Genomic DNA, 14,557 nt, shown 5'->3' on the forward strand with positions numbered 1-14,557 from the left:
CGACCAGATTGGGAACCGAAGCCTCGGTCCGTTCGGCTGCCTTTCGATTCCGCACTTTTGTACTCCTTTTCGTCCCCCCCTTTGTGCAGGACTGCATGGCAAGAAACCGACATCAGCGCAGGCCAATGCCGATTCGAACTTGGTTTCCACTTGGGTGTGTCCCTGGTTGTAACCTGGGCGCGGGGCGGGCTGGGCTTTTGGGGAGTTTGCGGTCTACGGTTTATTGATTTGTTTATTTTTTCTTACTACCATTACGTTGACTACGACTGGCGAACGGGATGGTTCTAACTTCTAACTCGGCTGTTTGGTGGGGTTGGGGGAAAGGGGCGGAGGGGGTGCTTTGGATTATAACGCTGCAACGAAAACCATACTTTCATGGAGGGCGAGCGAATCGTCGGAGTTTTGCATTGCTTGGACGGCTTCTTCGGACGGTTTGGCGGGTTTGGCGGCCAGTTTGTGAGCGAGCTTGTGTGTGCGTTCTGCTGTTGGGTGCCAGGAGGATAGGGGTAACGCTAGCAGGGTCACTTCAGGTTGGCGCGCTGTTTTTCTCTACTACCCCATCTCGTCGTCTTGTGCATAGATAGACGACCGAAAATTTGGGCATGTGTTCAAGTGTAAGATCGGCCCACGGCATCACTTTCTGTCACTTGCCTCTCCGCGCGGACGACATGATCAGGGGCCCGGCCTCTCGGGGCGAGCGAGCGAGCGACCTGCCCCGTTCAGACAGCTTTTCCGGGTCCACTTACATGAAATGGAATGAGAAAAACTGCCGTGTACGCCGCAACTACGCAGTACAGCTATGTAAGATCAACGGTGGGCTACGTTGCAACCGCTTGGAAGGAGCAGGATCCGGCAACCCAAAACAACGCACTTACTCGCAGGGTACCGGATGCCAAGAACGGCCGGTGGTTTGTTTGACAAGTTGAGGTTCAGGGTTGTGCGCCTCAACCAGTCAGCGAGGGTGGGCACCGGGCAGGGTGATGATGCGGATGGGAGGCAGAGAGATGGGATGACACTCACATCGAGCGCTTGCATTGCAGGTTGCAGCCTTTTTTCTCCACCACCCGATGCATCCTGCGGAGTCGTACGCTAACTGTGCATCCCTCCACACACATCCAGCAACTGGCTGCGAGGATTGCCTCCCATTTGCTGCGCGCCTTTACTTGCCGTTCAGGAGAAGGGGAGAACAAGACAGGTGCGGAATACAATGGCACGGTGGCGGGAGGCTAACCCCGCTGCCGCTTGCCGTTGGAGTGCTCACAGCAGGGAAACGGAGCGACTTGTGCCTTGCGTTCAGTCCTGCTTAGATCCCACATCTCTACACCACGGAATACACAGTACATACCAAGGAGAGAGTGCTCGCCGGCTCTTGGCGACCATCCCGCTTCACCAAAGTCAAGAAAACTCGGGCTTCCCGCTCACGTTACTGAGTGAGTACGGAACTGTGTAACCGGTCGGATCCTGTGTTGAAACGAGCGCCAAGCGAGACTACCTGTATGTACCTAATGTTGTTCCATACACAGTACGAAAATTTGCTCCTCGTCTCTCAAGCAGCGCTAACTTATCGGGAAGCCACTGTCGCAGCGGGAGTGGTCTTCTGGTATTCCGTACCGGTGTTGGTTGGTCGGTGCCGGGGACTGCCTCACATGGGTCGGGGTCAAGTGTAGTTGCGGAGCAGGACCAAGGAGCAGGCGCTGGAACAGTATGAGATCGGTACTCTGGGCGAGTACATGAACGATTGTTGATCATGCCTAGGGGACTGCCGCAAGGGGCCCCGATATACACATATCATTAGCATGGAGTGCGATAAAACCATTTGCGTTAAGTGCATGTCTCCAGCCACATTCCGGATACTACACTACACTACCTCTTCCCCGGACCTCCATGCGTCTCCCCCACGATGGGGGCGTAACCTGGTTGTCACAACACGCTGCTCGTGCACATCGCTACAGAGATGGTACAGTATGTGTGTACAGTACACCGGTTTACCCGGCCCCTGAAGCTTGTGATCAGCATGGTTCCGAGCGAACGATCGGCTGATGGCATTTTGGCACGGACAACTTGGGTGGGACGGTGGGACACGGACGGCTTCGACGGAGCATCTCGAAGGCTACCCAGTTGGGCAAAGCTCGCCGAAGGACTGTTGATCAACGACGCCCACCGTTCCATCCGGCCGGCCGTGCCTGGACGTCATGCGCTCTCCTCCCTCCTGTGATCGGTGTTCCTGGAAACCGCGGGGAAGCGAGGCGGCTTGCGGAACACTCCCCGTCCCACCCGTGCAATCCGGGGTGAGGGAGACGACTTGATCGGAAAATAAGCCAGATTAAAAACGTGCGCCGCCATTCACTGCGGAATGGAACGCGACTGCTACAGCTGATTGGAGGATCTTTCGAGGGGTGCCGAAGAGAGTATGTACATGTAGGTACGTTCCATAGTACGCAGTCAAAGAAATGGCCGGGACAAGCACGTACCCCGTGATGCGACTGGGCTTGGAGCCGGTGTTGTTGTTGCTACGTCAAATACAGCCTGTTCACCATCGGCCTGCACTGGTCTTGGCTGGGATCTCCGCGACGCGAAGCTCGCGATTGACTGTAACGTACACCGTACACACGGAGGGCTTCTGGGATCCCAGACCCAGACCGCGACCCCGTTCTTGCCATTGCCGGCCGATCTTTCCCATTGCGGAGCGCTGGCAAGCCATGGTCGACCTCGCTGCGGTTAACTATGGCGTGCCAGTCCCGAGCGACTTTGGTACGAGGGCCCCTTCAAGAGGCTCGGAAGCAGAGGTCCCTGGTGCCGGATTCGTACCGTCTTCTGCTCGCTTCTTCACCGTACACAGGAGAACCTTTGCATGTAAGATGTATGTATGTTCATACACACATAGCCCACAGAGACGGAACCGCCGGCCAACGGCCGTGCTCGCCGGCGTAGGTCTGCCGGAGCCGGCCCATGTTCAAAGGTGCACACTAGTTACACAGTAACTAAGGTAGGCAGGTTTGTTCGAGGAAGGGCTCCGAGATGTTTGGGCAAACTGCAGATCAGTGGCAGGACGAACCAGGGAACTTCCACATGATGTTACCACCGTGCTCTTGCAGAACACTAGCACTAACAGCTCACGATGCGAGCGATCAGAGTTGAGAACCCGAGGGAAGGGCGCCGCTATCTCCTCAGCTTGTTCGCGGCTTTCCAATCCAAGCATCCCCTTCATGACCGGTTCGGCATCCAGAGCACACGGAGCGCCCGACAGAAGACGCGCGGATCCGCCAGCCAGGAAGGGGAAGTGACCGCGTTGCGGCTCCGCCGCTCCTCGGCTGCATGCCAGCGAGCTATCTCAAGGTAGACAATCCGGATCAGGTTGTTCGATGCAGGCGTGCGGTGGCTCAGTGCGCCAGCCGATTCGCCAAATGTCTCTCTCTCTGCATGCCCCGCTGCGAGCGCACGGCAGGTTGCGGCAAGGGGAATCAGTCAGACACGTTAGATGTCGATTGCCTCCGGCTGCTTGCATCTCTTGCACGGGCCGGGGCCGAAATGTTTGGCGTAACGAGGACTGTGTCTGCACCTCCGTCCACGGTACATTGCACAGACCGAACGAGTGTGCCGCTACCGCACTGAGGTGTTGCTTACTGCGAGGTGGAACTGGCTAAGGATGGGAATGGTACGAGCTGTTGCCCTGAACGCAGTGCTCGCCAGTGCCACGCCGCTACCGCATCAGTAAAAGAGAGGGGGATCCATCCGGCCGTTTTGGACTGTGTGTAGTACAGAGTACAACAGCAGGCAGTGGCGGGACTGGCGAAGGCAACTGAATGCAAGTGAGATGCTCTGCTCTGCTCTGCTCTGCTCTGCTTTGCGCTGCAGTGCGGCCCGTCTCGTATCAAGCGACTCGGCCGTGGACATCGCAAACTGGCAAGGGGGATGGATCTTGGATGGTCGAGCCGCAGAAGGGTGGGGTGGGTTTGGTCCGCAGCGTTGGTGTCGGGTCCAGCCACGGCAGATCGAACTGGGCTGACTGCCGCAGAGGCAACCAGGGGCGGTCCGGAGATCTCGCGCCCCAGTCCCGGCCGGCGAAATGAAAGGCTTGTGCCTGCCGCTCAGATGAGACGTCCCGGAGACGGACCCATGGATCCGTGAGCGCATCTGGGCGAACAACTCAGCAGGAACCTCACGAAGACCGGACGGCAGTATTGAACGACGCAGCTTAGCGCCTGTTGACCTGCCTACCCGGAGCGGAGGAGGACTGGAATCGCATGCACAATCCCGTCGCCTGGGCCGAAGCGCATGTGCTGTCCGCAATGAAGCATTCCTTACCTTACATGCAGTGCAGTGGTCTTACCATAACGTTAGTCCGGGCAAGCCGTAAAAGATGAAATGGAAGAAAGAAGTCGGAAGCTGCTGCTTCGAACGGCATCAGCCAATGCATCTCACCGTGGGGTACCATAGTGTCGCCGGGCTGTTGAGATGGCACGATCTGGGCCTGACCCACCTAACATAGTGTAGCCCCAAGCACTAAACTTAATGTTAACGAACTAACGTCAGATTCCTGCCGTATTCGTGCCTTGCCTGCCGGGTTGAGCACAGACCGGGCATACGGAGTGGGTTAGTCCGTGCCGCCCAACGCGAACGTTACTGCCAGAAGCGGCAAGGACGAGGAGGCTTGACAAGGCTTCGGAAGGCTGCTGCAAGGGCCAAGCCCCCACTTTTTGAATCTTCCTCCGGCGAGATCCAACGGGCCAACTGCATCCCAGCATCGTCAAGGAATAAGAACAAGCTCAACCTAGAGATGCGAAGCTTATCTCCAACTCCATCTGCGTTCCGTACACCGTATGACACCACAACGCAGGAAGCTATTTAACGTCAGTTACAGGTGTCCGGAATACTGGCAATGGCGCCAACTTGCCTCTGTGCACCTCGTGTCTTCCCCGTTTCCGCCAGCGTAACTCTGGCAATGGCACAGCGCGCCCCGGACCACGTGTGGTGTCGCAGCAGGCCGTTCAAGCCGAGCCTCGCGTACACACTGTACAGAACTACTGTGGTAAGAGACCGTGTGGACAGGAAGACGACAGGAAGACGGCACCTCGGATGGGTCCGGTGGAACAGTCTGTGTCACAGCCGAGCCTTTAGGTCTGCAACGTCGCCGAGGCTACCCCAACAGCTGTGAGCACGGTACCGATGGACGTCGTGGTGCCTGACCCGCCACCCTCCCGCCTGTCGGGGTCATCATCTGCGCGCCGAGAATCCATCGTGGAAAAAAGACAAACGCGATGGCAGAGGAAGAGCGCATCGAGATTCTGCAGGATGGCGATTATCCGGGCTCCCGCTTCCTGCAATTTCTGCTGCTGCTGTACGGAATGCATACCCCGTTCTCCGTCCTGTACATACCCTCGCCAATCCGTCGTCGTCCAGCTGCTCCATTCCAGACTCTGGTGCTCTCCTTGTTGACCCATGACCTGGTTGAGCGGCCTGCTGGTTCAGATTCAATCTGCGCTTCATTCGGCTAAATTTCCCGCCTGCGCTCTCGTTGGGTGTTGGCCAGCTGCCTCCCCCATGGAGCCGGCTCCGGCACAGCACAGACAGCTTCGCGCCTCTTGGCTGCCCAGCGGACCCGAATGGCCAACTGCCAATTGCTGTTGCTGGCTTACTGTTGTACTCAATCTACACGGTATACGTCTGGGACCTGGCCTGGTGTGCCTGGCATGGCTGGAGTGGGCGGTCCCTGAGCAAGCTTGGGACTAGCAAAAACACTCAGTCAGCATCCAAGGCTGACGGCCGAAGCCGACCGACTTTCCCCTGGCCTCCAAAGACGAGAATTCCGGAAGCACTGGCTGGGAAGTAACTCATGGGCTGGAGGGATTGCTCACCAGTCAACCAGTCCGCCACCGTCTCCTCGCCTGCATCGGCTGAATACATCGCGGCATCATGCACTCGCCGCTGCTGTGGGGAGAAGTCCCGCAATCTCAGGCTGCGCTAGCTAGCGCATCCATGAGCATCTGGAATCCTGGATGGGGCCAAGATGGGTGACAGGTTCTGAGCGGCAGGTGATGCGATGCGTCGCTCATCTCCTCCACCTGCCTTGTTGAGAAGACCGTCTGCGCCTCGCCATGGCCCAGCCCGTCACCCCAGACACGGTCCGGCGCCAACAGGCTCATCGTTCTCCCACTCTAACCCTTGCGCCTACCATGACGTTTTGCTGCCTTGTGGCCGGCGGTGATCTCAGTGTTGCGGCAGATGGTTGAAGAGGCCGTCGACGAGCAAGGCCTCGATGGCCCCCGCAAGTACTGCCATCCACGGTTCCATGTAGATCCGGCTGGTTCCCTCAGACACTCCAAGTCCACCAGTCCTCACGGGCGAACTATCCAGGGTCTCGGCGCAACGAGCAGGGACCAGCGTCTCGGCTTTCCCTGGCTGACGGGGCGGGTTGTTATTCGATTTGGGCCCACGAAGAGGCGCGCCAGGACGAAGGAGCTGCTCGTCCCCGTCTGCTCCGGCTTCCCGCCACTTCCACCGGTCCCCACCGGGCTTCGCGAGGGGGGTAGTCGCAGGAGTAGCTGCAGGGAGAAGCTTTCCTCTTACAACCAACAGCTCTGCCCAGGGGAACACAAGCCCCTTTATGTCCTAAGAGAGCCGGCTTCTGCCATCTCCTCCCGCAGCAGGCGACGAGGCAAGGAAGCCGTCGAAGAGTCCTGGTCGGATTCCCGATCATCTACGGTGCTTCTTGTAGATGAAGACAAGCCCAACATGTCGAATTGCATTAATACGCTTTGATTGCCAGATGCAAATTAAGCCGCTGTCTTGGACCCCCGGTTGGCGAAGCGTAGGCGGTGCAGGTAACACATACACAGCAAACATTGCTCTCCCCGGTTATGGCCGTGTTGGAGCAGCCCAACCGTGCGAGGCGCAATGAAGGATGATGAACCACGGCCGGCGGTTGGCGGTCGGCCTCGTATGACATCGCGGCGATCAGCATCGAGAATGGGAAGGTGGAAATCTATAAGCATTTTGACCCGCTGCCGTTATATACAGGATTTATTGAAGCAATTCGATCTTCATGTGCTCAGGCTCTTAGGTTGGTGTGGGAGTCGGGATTGGACCAGATCCCAGCGCGAGACTGCCTGCCTTAATTTGGTGCTGCCTCTCAGAAAGGAAGAGAGGATCATGGTCGGCCGTTCGCTGTCTGTCCTCCTTCTACCCTCAGTTCCCTCCGTGAACCGCCCCCTCCACTCTTCGACACCTAGGATCGCAGAAGGCGGAAGCGTCAGAGAACTGGAGGCGGAAGACCCAGGAAGAAGCAGTCGTTCGCCTACCATGTAGGGCATCACAACGCTCCGTTGGCTGCCAACTCGACGACCAACACAAAAGACGAGCCTTCAGCAATGATGATATCCCCCCGGTCTTATTAGTTCTCGTATCCAACCCCCGTGTATTCGGCGCCGACGTCATCCAGACTCTCTCACTCACGCTCACTTAACGACACACAAGAAACCCCAGACAACGACCGGAAACGAACGAAGACCGTCACGGCCCATGCCACGACCGGTTCTACGCACTACCCTCACGATGGAGAGTACTCAACCTCCTCCTCACAGCACCCGATCGACTCTCCCCAAGCTCCGCAAGCTCTTCGTCGCTCCTCCCGGCCGTCAACAACGCTCCGCGACCGGCAGCGCCAGATCCCTCTTTCTTCCTCGACCGCTCCGTCTCCTCGCCCGACTCCCCCTCCGGCGCGTTCAGAACTACATCCCGGCCGCTGCCGCCACCGAACGTCCCGCCGACGCTCTCCATCGTGAACGGGCTCGCGGTCGGCTCATCTAGCACCGCCAACTCCTCCGGCGCGAGCCACCTGGGCAGCAGCACGGCCCTGACGGGAATCAGCAGCAGGATGACGACGGGGAAGCCGACGGCGGCGACGGTCTGCGTGATGGCGAAGGTGGCGCTGAACCCGACCAGCTCGGCCAGGACGAACAGCCACACGGCGCGGCGGCGGACGAGCTCCCTCCGGCGGAGCGGGTGGTTGGGCGGAGTGAGGGAGGCGTCGCGGAGCAGGAAGAGCAGCTTGGCGGTGATGCCGTTGCCCTCGAGGGCCTGGAAGCCCATGATGAAGAACAGGCCGGCCAGCACGCCCTGCGGGACGAGGTGCAGCACGGTGAGCAGGGGCCCGGTCATGGCGACGAGGGTCAGGAGGCCCTGCGCGAGGTTGGACACGCGCTGCTCGACGACGTAGGCGGCGCGGAGGGTGAAGGCGCGTTTGCCGTTGTCGCTGGCGTTGTTGGCGTTGTCGTTGTTGTCGGAGTCATCGGAAGTGGGGGCCGTAGAGGGGACCGCCTCGGTGACGCAGAGGGACTCTGTGTGGAATGGGGCTTGGGGGATCAGGCCATTGGGGAAGGGCAGGCCCAAGAGGCCGGCGATGCCGGTGGTCAGGCCGAGGAGGAAGAGGTCCCAGTGGAAGCCGGCGGGTTTCTTCAGGGGGAACTCGGTGCCTTGAGCGATGAGGGAGGATACTATACGCCGTTCAGCCGTTGCCTGGTGGGGGAACAAAACGGAGCGGCGGGGAGTAAAGGGCGCAAGGAAGGACATACCGTTGTGATCGAACCAGAAGAGGACGGTCAGCAAGAGGGCAAACGGTATCGCGATGAACACGTCGCCCAAGGGAATGTCCCAGAAGTGGACGAACCAACCCCTTTCTGCCACGGTGGGCATGAACGCCGCGCCCGTCGGAAGCGTCTCGAGGGAGATCTGCCTCATCTTTCCCATATGGACGAACCCGGTGAAGAAGACCACGGTCAGGGGCGTGCCGTAATCCTTGAGGAAAACGCGCACGGGATGCCGAAAGAGGCTGCTCCGGCCAAGCTGGCCGCAGATGTAGGCAATGGCGAAGACGAGCAGAGCGACGACGACGGACAGGTAGAAGGGTTCCTCGTCGCCCAGGGTCTGCAGGATCTGGATGCCCTTCTGGAGATAGATGAAGGCAACGTAGAAGCCGAACGTGTCGCAGGGAAAGCGAGTCACGTAGCGCAGCCAGTTGCACGAGTTGGTGACGGCGAGCATCCAGTGGAACACGAGGGCCCATCTGAGTGTCCGCCGGTCAGTCAGTTTCACCCCGTCTTGCCTCACTTCGGCTCACGACAAACGCAAGGGACAGCAGGCTTGAACATACAATCCGACCCAGCACATGAACGCGAGATAGTTGGTGCCCGTCGGCACCATGATGTCGTACACCGTACTAGCAAGACAGTCAGTCCAGCGTCGAAGGATTGGGAGAGGGGAGGAAAAGGTCTGGGCAATAGCAAGCAGAAGCAGCTTACTAGTTGAACACGGTAATCGGCCCCGTCACGCCCACGATGACCAGCGGCTGACAGGCGAGCACAGAGAACACGACGGCGCCGAGGACGGAGGCAAGCAGCACCTCGTTGACGCCGTAGTGCATGTCGGTCTTGTTGAACATGTCGAGCGAGAAGGCCAGCGCAGGCAGGATGCTGAAACCGCAGCAGCGAACGATCAGCTCCTTGTCCACATCGGACCACACATCACATTACATCACATCAAATCACATCACATCTCATAACCGCCACCACAGAAAGTGTCCCCGAACGTGTTGTGGGAACTGACTTGGCAAAAAACATGTACACCGTCGCGGGCACGACGCGGTAGTTCCACGCGTCGCGCCAGTCGCTCAGGTAGTAGGGCGCCCTCTTGCGGACGTCGTTCACCATGCCGCGGAAGAGGTGGATTTTCCACCAGGGGTCGGGTCTGAGCGGAGCTCGGGGTTGTCCTCCCGGCGCCGGGCCCGGCCCGGGGGCGGAGCTGGCTTGGTGGTGGAACAGGCCGGACCGATGGGGCCGAGGCCAGCCGCGGATGCGAATGCCCCTTTTGACGCGCGATCCGGAGCCGTCCCGTCGGCGCTGGTGGGGATCGTTTGCCATTGGGAGGAACAGGCCGTCTCCTTGTCCGTGATCGTCGTCGTGGCCGGGGCCGGGGCCGGAGCCGGACCCGGAACCGGTGAACTTCTCTGCGCTGGAGGCCATGGCGGGGTGGGGGTGGATTGTTCGGCGGAGCGGGATGGAGATGGATTAGATGAAGGTCGGCTCTCTTCCGCAGCGTTCGGTGTTCGGCGTTCAGTGTTCAGCAGCACCGTGACCGCATCTCGCCATCGGCCACATCCGATCCTGGTCTCAATTCGCCGTCTAAAGGCGGAGAAGCGACCAACACGGGAGGGCGACTACGACAACAGGAGCGAAAGAATACAACACACAAGGTGATGCGTGGATGCGCACTTTTTTCCCCTCTTTCTCCCAGAGCATTGCCATCCTGGAAGCGGAATTCTCAAATGGACCCCGTCGAATCTTGAAGCGCTATTCTTGTGCACCGGCAGGGGCGAGCCGGGGGGACCCACCACAATGCTTGCGACTCCATCCAAGTTTCCACAACAAGCGGCAAGGCGCTCGGAAAACGGACTCTGTGCCGTGCAGATCCATTGCCGGTTTGCCACCGCTCAGGTCAGGGAGTTGGCGCTGGGGGAGTCCGTTCATGTCTTGGCTCCCCGTGGTACGTTAACTAAGGTGGGCAGCGTCCAAATACTCCAGCATGTGCGGCTTATTTGGAAATGTTTGCTCAGAGAATGCGACATAGAACATCGCCTGGCGTTCTGTATTCCGTAATTCTTTGCATGTTGTTCGTGATTCCAACAGCCCAATGAAGTGGATATAATCGAGGTACAGTTGCTCGTGGCAGGACGCCATCCGACGAGCCCACGAATTCACAGGATCGAGGATTGAGTTGACACACAATTTTCTGTTGAAGTCTCATGCAGATTCCGTCAACCAGTAAACAATAGGTGCGACCCAACAACGGGCCGGTACCGGCCCGGAGGCGCCGAACCAGCCCAAACCATCGGATGGTCCCGATTTCCCGCAAACACCGTGAAAGTGTCAGTCAGTCAGCCCAGCGACGCCCGGCAGGCATGTGCAAAGAAAAGAAAAGAAAAAGTAGACATCGATCTGGAATTTGCATTGCATACATACACAAAGGGAAGTTAACATTGGCCTGTATCGTACATACAATAATGCGCAAGGGAGGAAGCAGTATTCTATCCATGCCTCGTCTTTCCGCCTCGCTTGCCTCCATCGGGAAACAGACAAGGGCTCAATCCATGAGAAGGGGAAACCCAACAAAAAAGAAGACCCTTCTTTCTGGCAGCCTTGCACACTTCGCCTTCTTTCCTCCTCTGCTGCATGCGCCATACCTATGATACACAGACATGCGAGTTGAGTAGTACTAGTAGTAAGTGGTGGAGGGGGGCAGACCATGACGGACGCATATACCATATACGCATGTAGGCGGCCGATCGCAAGCACGACACCCCCTTTCCCCTTCCGCCACAATTTTGGCCGTCCCGTTCCCCGTATCCTTGCACTCGGCCTCCTACCCCCCACCTGATCCCCTTTTTCACCTCTCGGCCTCGGGCTTCTCCTCAAACAACGCCGGTTGCGGCTCGTTCGGCGAGTCGGTGTTCTCGGTCGGGAACGGCGGCGGCGCGCTCTTCTGCCCGTTCCGGCCGTCAAAGAACTTGGAGAACTCCTCCTTCTCGGGCCACTGGCGGGGGCCCAGCAGCCGCACGAGGTCGTCGCGGGTCAGCACCTCCTTCCGCAGCAGCTCCTCGGCAACGAGGCCGATCTCCTTCTTCTTGGAGATCAGCAGGTCCTTGCACTGCTTGTACGCCTCGTCGACGATGCGGCGCACCTCGGCGTCGATGGCCTGCGCCGTCGACTCGGCGAACGGCTTGTGCAGCTGGTTCTGGTCGTTCTCAAAGTGCAGCGGGCCCAGCTTCTCCGACATGCCCCACTGCGTCACCATGGTCGTGGCCATGCGCGTGACCTTCTTGAAGTCGTCGCTCGCGCCCGTCGTGACGGTCGGGAAGTGCAGCTCCTCCGACACGCGCCCGCCCAGCGTCATGGCCATGCGGTCCATCAGCTGGTTGGTCGTCATCAGGTAAGCGTCGCTCGACGGTAGGTACTGCGCGTACCCGAGCGCCCCCTGCCCGCGCGGGATGATGGACACCTTCAGCAGCGGGTCCGCCCACCGGAAGAACCAGCCGCAGATGGCGTGCCCGGCCTCGTGGTACGCGACCGTCCGCTTCTCCTCGGGGCTGAGCACCAGCGACTTGCGCTCGAGGCCACCGATTACGCGCTCGATCGCCTGCTCAAAGTGAATCATCTCAACGCTGGACGCGTTGGCTCTGGCAGCTTGTGGATCGTTAGTATTTTTTGGTTCGAGACAGTACGTTGAGGGCAGGAAGGACGAGTAGATCTATCACGTACCAATGAGCGCGGCTTCGTTAACCGCGTTGGCGATGTCAGCGCCGGCGAAGCCGGGCGTCAGAGCAGCGAGTCGACCCGTCAGGTATTCCATGTCCTCCTTTGTCAGGATCTTCTGCAGGTGCACCTTGAAGATGTCCTGTCGGCCCTTCATGGTCGGCCTGTCGATGTGGATGTGCCTGTCGAACCGGCCGGGCCGCATCAGAGCCTGGTCCAGAATGTCGGGCCTGTTGGTGCCGGCAAGCACCACCACCTGCTCAGAAGTGTTGAACCCGTCCATCTCCGTCAGGATCTGGTTGAGAGTAGCCTCCCGCTCATCATTGCCACCGCCGCGGAAACCACCACCCTCGGAACGAGACTTGCCGATTGCGTCGATCTCGTCGATGAAGATGATGCACGGGGCGTTCTTACGCGCAGTGGCAAAGAGATCCCGGACGCGAGACGCGCCGACACCGACGAACATCTCGACAAACTCGGAGCCGCTGACGCTGAAGAAGGGCACCTGGGACTCGCCGGCCGTCGCCTTGGCGAGCAGCGTCTTACCGGTACCGGGCGGGCCGGAGAGGATGGCACCGCGGGGTATCTTGGCGCCTAACCTTTGGAAGCGCTCGGGCGTCCTGAGGAAGCTGACGAACTCCATGATCTCGGTCTTGGCCTCGTCCATGCCGGCCACGTCGGAAAACTTGACCTTGACGGCCGAGTCGTGGTTGAACATCTTGGCCTTGCTCTTTCCGAAACCAAACATGCCGCTCGAACCGGCACCTATGCCGCTGGCCCTACGCGAGACCCAGAGAAGCAGACCGACCAGCAAGATGGTCGGTCCGAATGCCATCAGCAGATTGGTGGCGATGCCCTCGCGGGCATAGCTAACCGGTATCCTCTGCGAGGGCGGAATCCCGAGCTCCTGCTGTGCCTCGTCTAGTCTCCTCTCAAAGGCGTCGATAGAACCGATCGAGAAATAGTAGTTGGTCCCAACCGCTTGGGAATCGGGATAAATGCTCCGAACGGCATCACGGTTGAGCTCGACCCGGACCCGGTCCTTGTCGACAATAAGCTTCTGGACTAGGCCCTTATCCAGAAACTTCGTGCGCAGCTCCTGCCAGGTAATTTCGCGAGCGCTCTCGGCGGAGAAGAACATGGAGTAGAAGGGGTAGGCCAGGATAGCGGCGACAAACCAGGTCCAAAAATCGGCCGGATCAAAACGCCGGGGTGGCGGCGGGGTTCCCTTCTGCTTGTTCTGCCCTCTCTGGCCCGACTGGTACTGCTGTTGGTGCTGGTGCTGCTGTTGCTGTTGCTTTTGCTGCTGCGGCTGCGGCCGCGGCCGTCCTTGCTCCCCTTCGGCTCCCTGCCCCTTCTTTGAACTGGAGCCGGTGTGCTTCTGCTCGCCCGGCCGGTTTGAAGTGAAGTCCGGCGTCTTGTCCTGCCGGAATTCGGTAGGGGTGCTTAGTTCCGACGCCATCTTGAAGGCTATCCCGGGTATCTTCAGAGCGTGCTTCATGCTGAGCTTCCCGTCCAACTTGGAGCGCAGGATATCCCTGAGCTCGACCGGGACGCCAATTTCCTTCACTTCCTTAAATATCTCTTCCATTTCAGCCCTTTGGTGTGGCGGCAGGACCTTTAAGAAGGACATGAGATCCTCATATTCCTCGTCGTTCAGGCGGACCCAGCCCGGCGGTGGCTCCCGGCCCTTGGGCGCCGCCGCCTTGCTCCCGTCGTCGCCACCATCCGGTTGCCTTGGAGCCTGATTCCTACTGTCGTTTTCGTCCTCGGGTCTCGGCGAATTGGTAGACTGAAATCGTGGGCGCGCGAGTGCTGCTGCAGCGGGCGTGCTCTGCGGGTAGCGGACGGCGCGGAGGGCGGGCCGTGCTAATATTCTTGGAGTTAGAGGGAGCCTTGAGCAGCGCGCCAGCTGGCGTGCTGAAGTGCGAAACATGGTCGCAGCGGCGGGAGGAGGCGACGGCGAGGTGGTGAGGTGACGTGCGCTGCGAAGCGAAGCAACTGCCGACGGGGGACAGTGGCAGGCGACGGGCGAGATCCGACTGGGATCGATGTCTCGAACGGAACACGGAACGCTCGCCGAATCTCCGCGGCCAACCACTCTAGCTTCCTTGGGCTCGTTGCCCTGCTCCCATTCACCCGGGCGATGGCCGTGTAGCCGCCAACGAACAATGGCGATGTTGACCGTAGATGTGTGCGTCTTGTCGCCGTGTCCGAAACGGCCGAGTCGGAAAATCCAAAGCCGTTCAAGGCAG

General features: G+C 59.4%; 4 protein-coding genes across 4 annotated transcripts; 2 read left to right on the forward strand and 2 right to left on the reverse strand.

The window, feature by feature from the left end:
* The first annotated feature begins 5,148 nt into the window (after positions 1-5,148).
* Positions 5,149-5,600, forward strand: THITE_2107337 (uncharacterized protein). Its single transcript, XM_003649057.1, has one exon. It carries the CDS (start codon positions 5,259-5,261, stop codon positions 5,493-5,495), a length of 237 nt encoding a protein of 78 aa, XP_003649105.1. The 5' UTR covers positions 5,149-5,258; the 3' UTR covers positions 5,496-5,600.
* Positions 5,601-5,973: 373 nt separating this feature from the next.
* Positions 5,974-6,905, forward strand: THITE_2107339 (uncharacterized protein). The gene has a single exon (XM_003649058.1). It carries the CDS (start codon positions 6,223-6,225, stop codon positions 6,757-6,759), a length of 537 nt encoding a protein of 178 aa, XP_003649106.1. The 5' UTR covers positions 5,974-6,222; the 3' UTR covers positions 6,760-6,905.
* Positions 6,906-7,299: 394 nt separating this feature from the next.
* THITE_2107341 (uncharacterized protein) lies at positions 7,300-10,113 on the reverse strand. The gene is made up of 5 exons (XM_003649059.1): positions 9,601-10,113; positions 9,297-9,467; positions 9,149-9,214; positions 8,571-9,061; positions 7,300-8,492 (listed from the first exon to the last, which is right to left on the reverse strand). Exons 1-5 carry the CDS (start codon positions 10,014-10,016, stop codon positions 7,534-7,536), a joined length of 2,103 nt encoding a protein of 700 aa, XP_003649107.1. The 5' UTR covers positions 10,017-10,113; the 3' UTR covers positions 7,300-7,533.
* A 1,224-nt stretch (positions 10,114-11,337) lies between these two features.
* Positions 11,338-14,550, reverse strand: THITE_2107345 (uncharacterized protein). Its single transcript, XM_003649060.1, has 2 exons — positions 12,309-14,550; positions 11,338-12,233 (listed from the first exon to the last, which is right to left on the reverse strand). Exons 1-2 carry the CDS (start codon positions 14,236-14,238, stop codon positions 11,437-11,439), a joined length of 2,727 nt encoding a protein of 908 aa, XP_003649108.1. The 5' UTR covers positions 14,239-14,550; the 3' UTR covers positions 11,338-11,436.
* Positions 14,551-14,557: the final 7 nt, after the last annotated feature.

The sequence above is a fragment of the Thermothielavioides terrestris genome, chromosome 1 (genome assembly GCF_000226115.1).
Source record: "Thermothielavioides terrestris NRRL 8126 chromosome 1, complete sequence".
Taxonomy (NCBI): Eukaryota; Fungi; Ascomycota; class Sordariomycetes; order Sordariales; family Chaetomiaceae; genus Thermothielavioides; species Thermothielavioides terrestris.